The following is a 14,786-nucleotide window of genomic DNA, read 5'->3' as shown; positions in this document are numbered from 1 at the left end:
TAAAGCATTAAGATAACATATTTGGTTTAATCCTTTATCCAAGTGTAGGCAAACAAAGTTTGCGCCTGAAATATTTTCAGGACTGAGGCAACTCGTGGTAAAGGTGGTATAAGTTCTGATCACTTGCCTTAGTATCCCATAATGCATATCCTTATGGATATGTAAAATGCTATGTTCTTGAGAAATATGTGTACCTTAATGGAGAAAGAATTGAAGAGGTCAGCAAGTTTGAGTACCTGGGACCCATTATTAATGTGAAGAATTGCTGTTCAGAAGATGTCAGAAGAAGGTTAGGAATGGCTAAAATAATAGTCAGAGACTTGTCTAAAATCTGGAAAGATGGATCTATCTCCGTGGGAACAAAGTTGAGGATTTTGGATGCAGTTGTTTTTCCAACAGTGACTTATTACTTGGAACCTAAAGAAGTCAGATAAGAAACTGATATCTGCTTTTGAGATGTGGTATTACAGATGGCTGTTGAGGATATCGTATACGGAAAAACATACAAATGGATGGGTGTTAGAAAAGATCAGTAGAACCTTACTCCTTAAGGATATTGACAGAAGAAAGTTAAAATATTTTGGACACATTGAAAGGATGGAAGGGGGACTTCTCAGAACAGTAATAGAAGGTAAAGTTCCTGGAAAAAGAGGAAGGGATAGATCATCAATGGGATGGATAGATGGATGGTGTGTGTGTGTGTGTGGAGTGACTGATCTTCAGAGAGTTGAGGACTCCAGAAAAGAAAACAACAGGACTACATGGTGAGGCCTGATGTGGCACATCACTGAGCATCGGAGTGACTATACGGCATCTGTGGATGCCCAGTGAACATATAGATAGATATGGGAAAAAGATAATGGGTGTCAGTTTAATGAGGAGAAATGTAAAGTTATGCATTTTGAGATAAATAAATTTTAAGCTATATACCACATTGATGGAACTGTACTTCAGGAAATAGATGAAGCTAGGGATTTAGGGGGTGGTCGTAGACGGTGTTGAAGTTTAGTTAATACATTGCTAAGGTAGCTGGTAGCTCATGAGATTTTTGCTGTTGAGTAGAGATAAAGAAGTTGTTTCTCTTCATAAGGCCTTGCTATGTCCACATCCTAATTATTGTGTTCAGGTCTGGTCTTCTGTGTTTCTTGTGGATGAGGAAGTGGTGGAAAAGATTCAGAGACAAGCAACCAATATGCTGAGTGGTCTGTTGAATGTTACCTATAAGGATAGATTGAGGGTATGTAGATTGCAGATGTTGGTTGATAAGCAAAAAAGAGGAGTGACAGAAGCATTTAAACTTAAAGGATTTTATAGGATTGATGAAATAGGGGAAATGTTTCAGCACTTGCTAGAGGGGGGGGGGGGGCAGAACAAGAGGTCATTCCTGGAAGTTGAGTAAAAGTGTGGTTAGTAGGAGTGTAAGGACTAGATTTTTCATTTGGAGAGTTGTGAATGAATGGAATGGATTGCTAGTGCTGTTTTTTTTTTTTTTTTTTATGTTAATAGGTTCAAGGAGGTTCACACGGTTAGCCGGGTGGTTATGCACTCTGCAACCATATGCCTGGGAAAGGAGTGTCCTGCATTAGATACTCGTTGCTGATGTGAGGAGTTAAGGATCTTTCTCAAACATAGCCAAGTTAGCCGATCTTGGGCGTGGATTGCAGGGTTTTTCTCCTGCAAAGCAGGCAAACCAGTCTTAAGAACACAATGCCTCACAGACAATTACACATGGTCGAGCATGGGGGTAACGACCCCACCTTGTAGTGAGTTGTGAAAAAAAAAAGGGAGGCCTCTCCTTGACCCTATTCTTCTTCTTTGGCACTATAGCCTCTATATGAGGCTATAGTGCCAAAGAAGAAGAAGAATAGGGTCAAGGAGAGGTATGATAGATTGTGTGGATAAATTGGATCTCTTGCTGCAATGAGTCTTTGGACTCTGTAGAGGTGCCCTTGCAATAATGATAATAATAAAATTGTGAATACAACTCAGAGGATACTGATAATGTTAAAACAAACATTGACGTAAGGATTAGGAAATCGTTTCGCCTGTTTCGTATGACCTCAGCTGGAGGTCATGTGGTTTTCAAGTTGATGCAGATACAGGGGATAGTTAACACTTTAAGATATGTTGACTGTGGGAATGTGAATTGAGGAGAGACAGGATTTCTTGACTGTAGATACCTAAGAAGACAGGAGAAAGAGGGGTGATATGATAGACTTGCATGCTTCATAAAAGGGTCATACAGGATACCAGTAGATGGAATTTTTCATTTTATGAAGGATGGTGATAGGACTAGAGGGTATCCATGGAAGTTCTGAATGAATGAAATCAAGAAGTAGGTGAGAGCTAATTATTTCTGTCATAGAGCTGTGCATGACAGATGGGATGGCTTGCCTTAGGAGTTTGTGATTGTGGATAGAGTTTAATCTGAGTCTGGAGTCTGGTTTAGTCCCGAAGGTGTGGAAAGAAGGGAAAATAGTTCACTGCATAAAGGAGGATCCAAGACTGCTGTTGCAAATTACCGACCAATCAGCATATACGGAATCGTTGTCAAGGTCTTGGAGAAAGTAGTCAAGGGAAAAATACAGGAATGGATTGATGAAAATGAGATGCTGTACGGGGACAGCATGGCTTTGTGAAGGGTAGATCATGCCTCGGTAACTTGCTCAAGTTTTATAACACAGTGACGGCTGAACTGGATAAGGGAAATGGGTTTACAGTGATACTGCTTGACCTGGCTAAGGCATTTGACAGGATACCACATGGAATTCTAATCCGTAGACTACAACATATGGGAATGGATATAGGGTTGGTGAGATGGATAGGTGGATGGTTGATGGAGAGATATCAGAGAGTAGTTTATTCAGGAGTAGAGTCCAAAAGATGGCCTGTGACTAGTGGTGTGCCACAGGGTTCTGTTCTTGGACCACTGCTGTTTAATTTGTTCATTAACGATATAGGGAAGGATCTAAGAGGAACATTTTATTTGTTTGCTGATGATGCAAAGTTGGGTAGGGCTATAGTGAATGCAGAAGATGTCAAAATCTTACAGGACGACTTGAATAGATTGGAATTCTGGGCTAAGGAGAATGGATGTCAATTTAATGTGACAAATGTAAGGTTTTGCATTTTGGGGTGTAAAGGTTAGCAGCAGTATACCACATTGGTGATACTGTACTCCAGGGGATTGATGAGGCCAGGGACTTGGGAGTGTTGGTGGATAGGGAGATGAAGTTTAGGGGGCACATTGCAAAAGTGGTTAAATCAGCTCATCAACTCACTTGGTTGTTGAAAAATACTTTGACGAGCAGAGACAAGCAAGTTATTGTACCTCTGTACCGAGCCTTAATAAGACCTCATCTGGACTACTGTGCCCAGATTTGGTCACCTAGGTTTCTTCTTGATGGGGAGGAGGTGGAGAGGATCCAGAGGCGAGTGACCAAGATGATAGCAGTTCTATGGAATGAACCTTATGAGAACAGGTTGAAGATTTATGGGTTGCAGAAATTAGTTGATAGGCAGAAAAGGGGAAATATGATCGAGACATTCAAATTGCTAAAGGGTTTCTATAGGATTAATTCAGAGGATATTTTTGAGATCAGGACTGGTGGTGGGAGAACTAGGTGGTGGGGACACCTATGGAAGCTGGGCAAGAGTGTGGTTAGCAAGGGTGTTAGAGCTGGATTCTTTACTTTTAGAGTGGTAAATGAGTGGAATAAGCTGCCAGAGTCTGTTGTGGGTGCTATGACGGTGAGCAAGTTCAAGGCAAGGTATGATAGATACTGTGAGAATGTCGTATACTTGTGTGGACATGATGTTTAGGGCCTCCCTCGATGAGTCTAAGGACTCCCTGGAGTTGCCCGTAATAATAATAGTGTGATTGAATTCAAGAGAAGGTATGACAGTTTTGGTGAGTTATGTCCTTCCTTGATGATTTCCTTACTCTTCTGGAGTTCTCTTGTAATAATTATTCCGATTTAAATCTCTTTTGAGGCTCTCATTTAAAATCGCTTTTATAGAGGTAGGCATTGTCCCAGAGGATACTGTGTTAGAAAAGACTGGACTTTTGTGGTTTAAGGTACTCAGTATGGTATTGATGTTCACTGATCTCCCCCCCCCCCCCTTCAAGAAATAGCCAGTCTATCCAAAGTATATTAAATTACACTTACAAGAAATCATCTAAACACTAATGAGAGTTAGAGGTGAAAGTTTATCCTTTGTACTTGGCAGTTGAGCAGAATTTTGTTAATTGGAAAATATGGGTTTTAGGTGAATTTTATTCATGACTCTGCCGATAGGTTTAGAAATGCTGTAAATGTATGAGAGTTCTGAACCCATCGGCTTCCAAAAAAAAACTTGGCATCTCCAATTCTGTTGAAATCCAACTTTATACAAATTACAAACCTGCCCAATCTTGGGATACTTTTTTCATGTGATTGATGGTGTGTCTATGACTGCTCTAAAAATTCTTGATGTTGTTCAGAAGAGGATAATTTGGCTAATTGACAAACCCTTTCTCCATACTCTTGCCGGTCACTTTCTCAGAGATCATTTTCCACATTGTGTCTCTATACTGTTTTAATGGGACTGTTCAGTAGAACCAGCATCCATCATATTCCCCCTATTTCTGATAAATGTATTATTTATTTCGTGTGTGAACTGCAGAAAATGTAAGATCATACATATAAATGATTAAAAGCATACATTTAAAGAAATAGACATTAAAAGAATATGGATTAAAAGCATACATTAAGAGACAAAAATGCCACTTGCATAAAATATTACACAAAAACATAATGTCAAATTGCACTGCATTAAATCTTCTCGGGTACATATGTTATTAATGTCTATTAGGCAGCATTGCAGAAGGTGATCCATGGTTTGTGTTTCACCACATAAGCAGCTGTCTTTGATCTGCCCATTCCGGAACGAAGTCTATTCAATGTCTTCTCTTTGCCAGTCCGGATGGAAGAGATTCGTTTAAGTTCAGAGCCTCTGGAGATTGTTCTTTCCACATTGTTGACCTTGTGGCTTTTATGGAATCAGCTAATAGTTCCATTGAATTAAACTTCTGAATAAAAGCTTAGCCTCATATTTACTGCAACATATCCATCCACACAAAGGATGCCATTCATCATTCAGTTGTTGTTTCTGCTCATATCTATTCTGTGTTGTTCTTCTGATATAAGAAGGTGCAATACCAGACAGTGACTATAAATGGTCAGTTTTCATAGGCTTAAGGCAGCTGGTAATGTGCTGACACGTTTCATTAAGAACCTTGTCAATAATTTTGACATATGATGATCTTTCCCAAACAGGGCTAGCATACTCGGCTGTCAAAAAGCAAAATACCAGTGCAGAGGCATGCAGTACTTGTGGACTTGCACCCCACTGAGATGATGTTAATCGGTGCAGGATATCATTACATGTTTGAATTTTAGCTGCTGTCTTCTGTATGTGTCACTTATAATTTAAGATCCTATCTAGTGTGACACCTAGGTAAGTTGGATTTCGATAATTGACCAATTTCACGCCATTCCATTCTATATTCAACTCTCTCCTTGCCTCCTATTATTGAGATGGAAAAGACATATTTCAGTTCACTGGGATTTGGTTTCAGTTGGTTTTCCTTATAGTAAACTAAGGATTTCTAGTTCTTGTGTGAGCTGCTTCTCAATGTTATCAAAGGATTTTGCTTGATAAGCTATTGCCCGGTCATCTGCATATAAGTAGGTTCTTGAGTGTGGGTTTATAGGTTGGTTGTTAGTGTATATATATATATTGAAGTTCAATATATATATACTGACATGTATATTGAAGTTCAGTATATACACTAACATATATATTGAAGTTCAATATACTCTCTCCCCTCCTCTACAGTATATATATATATTGAAGTTCAATATATATACTGTAGCGGAGGGGAGAGAGAGTACGCTTCCCAGAGGTAGACAGTTTTTCTGGATACGCCATCTGCTTTTTTTCCTTGAAAATCAACAAAGAATCTCCTGCTGAATAGCAGTGATCTGAATATCTCCACTAACCGATAGCTGTTTGTCATGCTGTAAATTTTGACTATAAGCTTTTTAAGATTTAGTGTGTCATATGCTGCTGTCAAATCTGTAAATACAGCTCCTGTTGCTAACCCCCTTTCAAAGCCATCCTCAATAAACTGTGTTAAGTTTAATACTTGTCCACTGCATGATCTTCCTGGTCTAAATCTTGCCTGTTCTTTTATCAGCACTTTCTCTATTTCTGGGCTTAGTCTGTTCAGGATTAACCTCTCGTAGCTTCAGCGTTGTGCATAGGAGAGCTATAGGCCCATAGCCCTTCGGATACTCAGCAGGTTTACCTGGTTTCAGGATAGGTATTACTTTTGTTTGCCTCCGTTTGCTGAGTATTTTAGCAAATTTCCAACAAAAGGTTGAAAAATTCTAACTACCTTTTGTCCCAGATTTCTTGGTATCTCATTTCTGATATCATCTATACCAGCAGCTTTTCCTGGTTTTAAGACTTTGAAACATTTTTTAGGTCCTCTTTAGTAATTGGTTCTTCGAAGAGATTATTTTCTGAATCCCTAGCTTTTTTAATATAATCTGTAGGTATTTTAACTTTAGTACTCAGTTTATCATTCAGAGATAGCTGAGTTGAATTTGGTTTCATTTATATTAACTTCGTTTGCTGCTGTTGTGGGGTCACCAGATAATTTTTTGAGTAAAAGCCAGGCTTTCCTGCTCTCATTTTCTCTTCTGTAGAACAGCCTTCCTCCATGAAGTTTCACAAAGACTACAACCTCCTCTTCAGAAAGAATATCAACAAATGAATTTTCTCTTTATTCCTGCCCACACATGCACAGCTTTGATTAGCTTATAGGTTTAGCAGCCTTTCATGTTTGGGAATGATATAAATAAATTCATGTGAATGCTGTTTATGAAGACTTGTCATTTGTGAATAATAATGAGTTCTTCAGTCAGGTGGAATTGTACTTGTTGGCCCCAGGAGTGCTTTTATAGACTTGCCTCACTCCTTGCAGGGTGGGGGAGATTACCAGTTCCTATATGAGACCGTCTTCCCCTTCATATTGATTTTTTTCTTTGGTTTGTTGTCTTATAAATGAAATAATTTTATGCATGACATCAATTTCTTTGTTGGGAATGATAACATGAGTTTTACCTATTTTTACCAAATTACCTATGGTAATTTGGTAGATAAATTATAAAGGCAGCAGAATATCCATTATTATGGTCATGATGGATTGAATGAGTTGCTTAAAGGTCAAAGCCAAATGCAGAGAACTGACTGGGGCTTCTGACAATGTCCAATTCTCAACTTCATGTGGTGCGCCCATTAGTAGGTATCTACTGGGTACTGAATGGCAGATGGGCTGGCAATTTGGGACTTAGCTGACCAAATTTTACTTTTTATTGGCTTAAACCACAAATGCATATGATGATACAACATGATGAGATTTCATGCCGACTAGGGCATTGCTCAGTTAAGCAATAGCACTGTTTTTGTCAGGAAACCAGGGTGAACAGTGAAAATTCAGCTACAGGGAATAAACTCCAACTCAACATCTAGAAGAAGAAGAATAAATCCAACATCAGAAGAACTGGATATAGGAACCATCAATATAAGGAATATTAATGGAAAGGAAATTAAACTTGCAGAATTGGACAAGTACCATGTGGACATAATTGGCATTACAGAGACAAAGAAGACAAAACAGGTGAGATATTCCTAAATAAGTATAGGTATAGGATATATCAAGAAAAGGAAGGAGTAGCCAATAGCATTCAACACCAGACATGAAGATAAACTTTTTAATTGGAAGGCAGTTTCAAGTAGAGTTATGTGTGGCAAACTTTAAAATGGCGATATGGACAATGAAACATATTTGTGCCTATGGTCCCACGGAAGGTTCTTCCTAAGGATGAAGTAGAGGAATTTTCTGAGTCATTCGAACATGCAGCTGACATTAAAAAAAAATGGTAAAAGTAGTCCTTGTTGGAGACCTGAACAGCAGAGTAGGAAATGAATCCCACCATGAATATAGCAACATTTTGGGAACATTTGGAGAAAAGGGAAAAGCTAATAATAATACTAAGTATTTACTAGACTTCTGCCCAGGACACGGACTAGGCCATCTTTCGGCATAAAGATGTGTACACGTTCACATGGAGAGAAGACAAGAAATAAGAAAAGCCTCATTGACTATGTCATTATTGATAGTGATATCATAAGGCTGGTTCAGGATACATGAGTGTACAGGGGATTCAAAATTGAAAGTGACCACTACTTAGTACTAAGCAGGATAAAAATGGATATTATGTTGAAAAGAACAGTATGTAAGAAAGTTTTTAATAGAATTTAAGTTGAGCATCTTTTACAGGTAAATTGTAGACTCAACTATGCAAACATTAATGAAAAAAAAAAGTTTACATCAGTTTGAAAACGAGAACCAAACTTGGAGTCTCGTTGGAAAACTCATGAAGACATTGATTGATTCAGCCAGGGAGGTATATGGCAAAGTTGTTTGCAGGAATAGAAAAATAAGAACACCATGGTGGACACAGGAAGTTAAAGAAGCAGTCCTGGAAAGGAAGAAAGCATACGAAAAGTTTCTAGCCAATAAGTCAGTAGATGCCCTAAAAGAATACAGAGAAAAATGTAAGCAAAAGGAGCCAAACACAAGTCATGGGAAGACTTTGGTATGAATATAGAAAATAAATATCAGGAAGGTGGCAAAATGTTCTGGAGGCTATTGAAGAAGCTTAGAAATGGAGGAAAGGGTACTGAAAAAGGAATCGAAGGTGATAAAGGTGATATGAAAACTGAAGATAGGGATATCCTAGATGTCTGAAGTAATTACTTTGAAAGTAATTAATACTAGTTAGCAAAACTAATTAATACTAGAAAATTTTCAAGAGGAATGCAAAGAGAAGTACATATCATTACTTGAGGTAGAAAAAACCTTCAAAACTTGAAATGTGGAAAGGCAGCTGGAGCAAATGATATTTGACCAGAAATGCTTAAGTATGGAAGTATAAAAGTTTTGCAGTGGCTACACTGCATAATTCAAATGGCTTGGACAGAAGGTTAAATTCCCATTGATTGGAGTAGAACTCTCATATTAGCCATCTATAAAAAAGGGGAATAAAGCTGATGAGAATTACAGAGGAATTTCTCTACTAAGTGTTCCAGGTAAGATTTATATATGCATTCTTGAAAAAGATTGTGGAAGAGAAACTAGGAGAAGAACAAACTGGGTTCAGGCCAAATAGAGGTTGCCAAGATTAGATTTTCACTTTAAGACAAATAGTTGAGAAATTGAGGGAATATGACAAGGATCTGTCATATGATGGATAAGATCTTTTTGCAGAATGGATACACCTCAGTGATTCCACTAGCTGAATGAATAGCCACGTGAAACCACTTCTACTGGATACCTCAGAAACTGAGTGCTAAGTAGGTACATTTTGTGTGTGTGTGTGTGTGTGTGTGTTGCATTTATGCAAATATACTGTGGTCATTTGAGTATAGTTTCACTCCATCAGAGGGGGAAAAGGGAACCAAAGATTTGGGGAGAAAAAAAAATTGCTGTAACACAATTGTGTCAACTCATTGAACTGGTTTAATCGTCTAATTATCTTGTTATTGCTTACCAGAAACTAGTGATGAAATCTGATGACCAAGTCATACTTATGATTTGTTGCATAGAAAAAGAATATATTAAGTGCCTATCTTAAACCTGGAAAATATCTGTTTTGTAATTCATATTCCACATAAATTTGTAGGTCATTTGTAAATATTTATGTAGAGGTATATCATTAGATTGTTTTACTTTTTTTTTTCCAGCTTTTATGCTTAAAGGCAGAGTATGCAAGAATGAAACCACCTTCATTTATTAAGTCATGCCGTATCACAACTCAGAAAGCACTCTATCTCTTGATTTGTATTGCTACAGCTATTAGAGGTTTTTATTTCTCTTCTCCGGTAAGTATATATTCAATCTTTATATAAAATAAAATGATTTAGTATGTTTGTTTGGGAGTTGTGAGAAACAGAATTACTGCACACCCACAGATGCGAGACCCTTTGACACTTCTGCGCATGTGAGAAGAAGGAGAATCCATTCTGATAATAGGGTAATGAATCCTTCTTGTGGGATGAGTTGTTTATTATTACACATCGGAATATTAACTTCTCTTTTATGAACATTGTAGTTTTGAAAGTGGTAACTATTTTGCTTGTATAACAGTTGGAAAATTTTATATAAAGCATGTGATTTTCCATGTTGGTGACCAATTCGTACCTCCTTTATTTCTTTCTCCCCTTCATCATGAATTGACTCTTCTTGGCACGTTGCCAGACTAGGGTCTCGGATCTGTGGTTGGACAGTACATTGGATATGGATTTTTCCCTTAAGACTGTACCATTTTATCATGTATCTTACAGTTGCAAACTCCACTAATTTGAGGTAACTTATTTCAGTGCATTTTATAGTATAGTCCAGAGTTCTCTTTTTCATATAAAAAGGAACTCTGAACTGCTTAGGTTTTTTGTCTGACACCTCAATAATCAATGGTGCAGCACAACTTCGTCTAATCTGTGCAGACACCATTTTGGCATCTTATTATATAAATGATATGATGACAAAACTAATTATTTCAGTGTATAATTGCTTGTTATGCCATTATTATATTGATAATGATATGCTAATAGCATATTGTGTGAATAGGTAAAAGAAGTGAAGAATAGTGTGAATAGTTATAAAAAATAAAAGAAGTCAAAGGCTTTTTTCCCTTTTTTTTTTTTTTTTGGATTACCTGGCTCCTGCTCTCTACCTGCAATATAATACTACTGCCAAGATTTGTTTGACATTTTGGCTTAATCTTTAACTGATTAATAGCTACTTGTTGTTTATATCAGGACACTTCTCTATATTTGCATATTACAGATGAAGAATGATAAAATATATACTTTTTTCTTTTTTTTTTATGAATAGCAGTTTGCTCATTTGTGTTAGTCATACAAGATTAATAGTTCAGATTTTTCAAAGAAATACAGGGTGTTTCAAAAAGAATGTCGTAATTTGAAAATTGTATATCTCTGCAACCACGAACCACAAATGAATGCCACTTGTACCTTGTGAACGGCCTTGGCCCAGAGTTCGATATGACGACTGCTAGATGCCACTACTAGTGCCCAAATAGCCTCTACGCTTAGTTAATGAGAAGATGGCATCTAGTTAAATATAATTATTTGAAACTGGGTCATTCTTTTTGAAACACCCTGTATAGCTTTTTTTTTGAAGTTAAGAAGCACATACATGATGATATCTAAAATTATCCTTTTTATGGATGTACTAAACACATATGATCAGTTTATGCTAATTTCCAGTTTATTGTAGATCTTAAAGAATATATCACAAAAATATAACAGCAGCATTGTAAATATTGTTGTTTCTGGAATTTCTGAAGAGGGTTAAATTATCAGCAAGTAGAAAAATATCAATTGAGTAACTTCTAAATTACAACTAATTTTATGCTTTCTCAGTACTTGGCTCATTTTGTATAATATGAGTTGTTTTTAGAAATTGCATATTTATGGTTGAGATAGGTAAACCAGTTAAATTACTCATCCTTTAGAGGTCTGTAACAGAGGAAACTCCTATCCATTTTACTCTTTCTTGAATTTTCAGCAGATCTTAAGGAACATAAATACCAGATTTCATATTTAGTTACATCAACCAATGATTTAGTCAATCATTTGGTTGATGTGGCCTAAAGAGCTTTCTATAGATTATCATCCATGCATCCCCCCCCCATCCTTACAATTTACACACCATTTGCTGATTGTGCTGAATTTTTCAGGAGATTATATGTAGCTATATATATTTGGTCAAAATTGGTTGAATTATTTCTGATTTGAAAGTAAAATAAAAAAATCCTCTAATGCCTTTTATTCTCCAAAGGGATTAGGCAGAGCTCCCTTAACCTTGTCTTCTTTGAAGACAAAGGAAAGGCAGCAAGTATGTCCTTCGTGCCTTCGTTGATAGTGAGCTCAGGTCATCAATGAATCAGAGCTTTTTAGGTGATAGTGAGCATATAGCTGACAACTATCACCATTTCATGGTCCTAAATCTTAACACATCTGTTATTTTCTGGAATGGTGTAAGTTCCAAATTCAGTTTTCTAGGATTAAAACTGTAGTTTCCAGCAGGGAAATACAACTTGTCCATGCTGAAGATTAACTAACTTGGAACTGGTTGATGAAAGGCTTACAAAAGAAGTTTCTGTAGTTCTGTGACTAGAATCAAACCTGTCCTGTCTTTCTTCAGGTGGTCAAGCTCTAGATACAAGCATATCTAAAGAACTACATAACACCTGGTTTTCATGAAAGTGCCAGAGTTTATTTATCAACCCTGGCCATGACAGATTTTTTTATGTTATAAATCATGGATGCAGAGTAGCATTGAAATCAAATTACCATTAGAATATCGTTGAAATAACATGGTTTGAAGTTTGAGATGACAGATGTATTTCATCCACATGATTGGTTGGGTGGTTAATTGGATTACACTTTAAAATTTGCAAGTCCTTTTCTGTATATCTTCATTACACACAAGTGACAAATAATATTTGATCTTTACTCGAGATACAGCAAGTTGAATTTTGGCCTTGATGATTCTTATAAAAGTAAGTCAATAGTGTTGTGGTGCTGGATCTAAGTACCATGTTGATTCCTGTAGTAGTGGTTGCAAACAGTTTTGTTTCAACTTGGCATAATAATTAATTTTTCCATTAACATTGATTAATAATTATCAATGTGCTATAATAATTAACATTAATAAGAGAATAACTTTTATATAATTTAGATTTGTCTTGATTACAACTAATATATAGATTATATGAGTCACATAGAATTTTGTTGCGACTTACCTCCTATGTTTTGCACCAACATAAAATTGTTTGGTTGTTGATAAACACCAATTTGTGTTGGCAGCTAGACTTATATGTAAGCATATTGCAATAAAAACTTAACATGAATTTTAGTGGCCTTTTATCAAAAAAGTAAAAAAAAAAAAAAATTGATTTTTATCATAACATAATTTCTCTAAAAAAAAGTAATTTATAATAATAAATTCTGAGGCTGAGCCCAAACCTTGGAGGCTGAGCAGTAAGCGATGTGGTGGTGGCAGGGACTGGATTATGTGCAGCAAGTGATTGGAAAAGAAGGTTATCCATATCAAAATAAGGGAGGAGAGAGAGAGAGAGAGTTAGTTGTAGAAAACTTGCAGTAAAATGTCCATAGGTATTAAAATCATCTTGTAACTTTTCATATGTTTGGTATTCTTCTATTAAAATTCTCTTCTATTAAAATGCCATAAATTATAATTTTATAATTAATTATAGTATGTTATCCATCCATAGTATCATTGGATGCCATTAGATGCTGTGTGGTTGCTCAATTGCTTGGTGATGTGCCACACCTGTTCTTGCCAGGTGGTCCTGTTGTATGCTTTTCTGAAGGTTCCAACTCTCTGAAGATCAGTCACTCCAGACACACCATCAATCCATCCATTGATCTTATTTGACAGTCTGCCCCTTCCTCTTTTCCCAGGAACTACCTTCTATTAATATTTCAAAGTCCTCCCTCCCTCCATTCTTTCAGTGTGTCTGAAGTATTTCAGCTTTCTTCTGTCATTATCCTTAGGGGTCTTAAAGTTCTACTGATTTTTCTAGCACCCATCTATTTGCTGCCTTTCAGTATATGTAGATTCTCACCAGTTTCCTGTAACACCACAAATCCAAAGATTTGAAAAAACTATTGAAAACAATAGCATCCTCAACTTTGTTCTTGTGTTGATAGATCCATCCTTCCAAATTTTAGACAAGTCTGTTGTTTTAGCTATTCCTAATCTTCTGTTTTCTGGTATTAATGATAGATTCAAGGTACTCGAATTTGCCGACTTTCTCAGTTATTTCTCCATCAAGGTAGACTTGTTTCTCAGTAGCTTCCCTGTCTATTTTTCCTTCAAGAATCATATCTTCATCTTTTTAGGGTTGAGGTTAAGTCCTCTGTTCTTTCCAATCTCATTAACTCTGTCAAGGATTCATCCTTGATCATCACATTTATTACAAAGGAATAGTGTATCATGAAAGTACCTCAGATTGCTGACCCATCTAGCACCTATCCTAGTTCATGTCTTAAGCTCATCCATCCATTGCTGCACACATGATGTCCTCAGCATAGATACTAAGCAGGTAAGGAAAAAGTAAACATCCTTACTTAACTCCTCTGCCTGCCTGAAGCTAATCAGTAAATCCAGCATCCGTTCTTACCATGACTTCTTACTCGCTGTTTAAATTAGTTATTGGCCTATACAATATGCAACACTGCTCACACATGGTACTAATATGCAAATACCTTGCAAACTTTCATATGGGTTCGATGTTAGATATATATTAAAAAAAAAAAGCACCTGATGTGTTGAGCAAAACTCACTTATCCCAGTTAACTCAGAAGTTCACTGTTTCTGGCAAGCGCTTTCAATTTCAGCACTTGCTTGCTAGCTCATTCTTCAGTCATGTTTTCCACACATTTATGATTTTCTAATTTTTCAGTCATGAACAAATTGGCCTGACTTATTCATATAAACAATATTGCCATGTTCATTTCATCTCATTGCAACCCTGGCTTCTCTACTATTATCACTTAATATTAGCAGTGATGATAATATTTGCATCACATGTTTTTCCTCTTTTCACAATGACAGTATT

The 14,786-nt window shown here is 36.6% G+C and overlaps 1 protein-coding gene across 2 annotated transcripts in view; it reads left to right on the top strand.

The window, feature by feature from the left end:
- Positions 1 to 14,786, top strand: part of LOC150110664 (uncharacterized) — a 253,724-nt gene that overhangs the window by 111,985 nt on the left and 126,953 nt on the right. For both annotated transcript variants that reach the window (XM_090400164.1, XM_090400172.1), the window contains one exon: positions 9,859 to 9,996. In XM_090400164.1, the coding sequence (XP_090256290.1) occupies positions 9,859 to 9,996 (138 nt within the window). The remainder of the gene's footprint in view (positions 1 to 9,858; positions 9,997 to 14,786) is intronic.

The sequence above is a fragment of the Typopeltis vanoorti genome, chromosome 1 (assembly GCF_054136105.1).
Source record: "Typopeltis vanoorti isolate ZY-2024b chromosome 1, IOZ_Tvanoo_1.0, whole genome shotgun sequence".
Taxonomy (NCBI): Eukaryota; Metazoa; Arthropoda; class Arachnida; order Uropygi; family Thelyphonidae; genus Typopeltis; species Typopeltis vanoorti.
The sequence above is the reverse complement of the archived record's forward strand: the minus strand, read 5'-3'. Positions and strand labels throughout refer to the sequence as shown.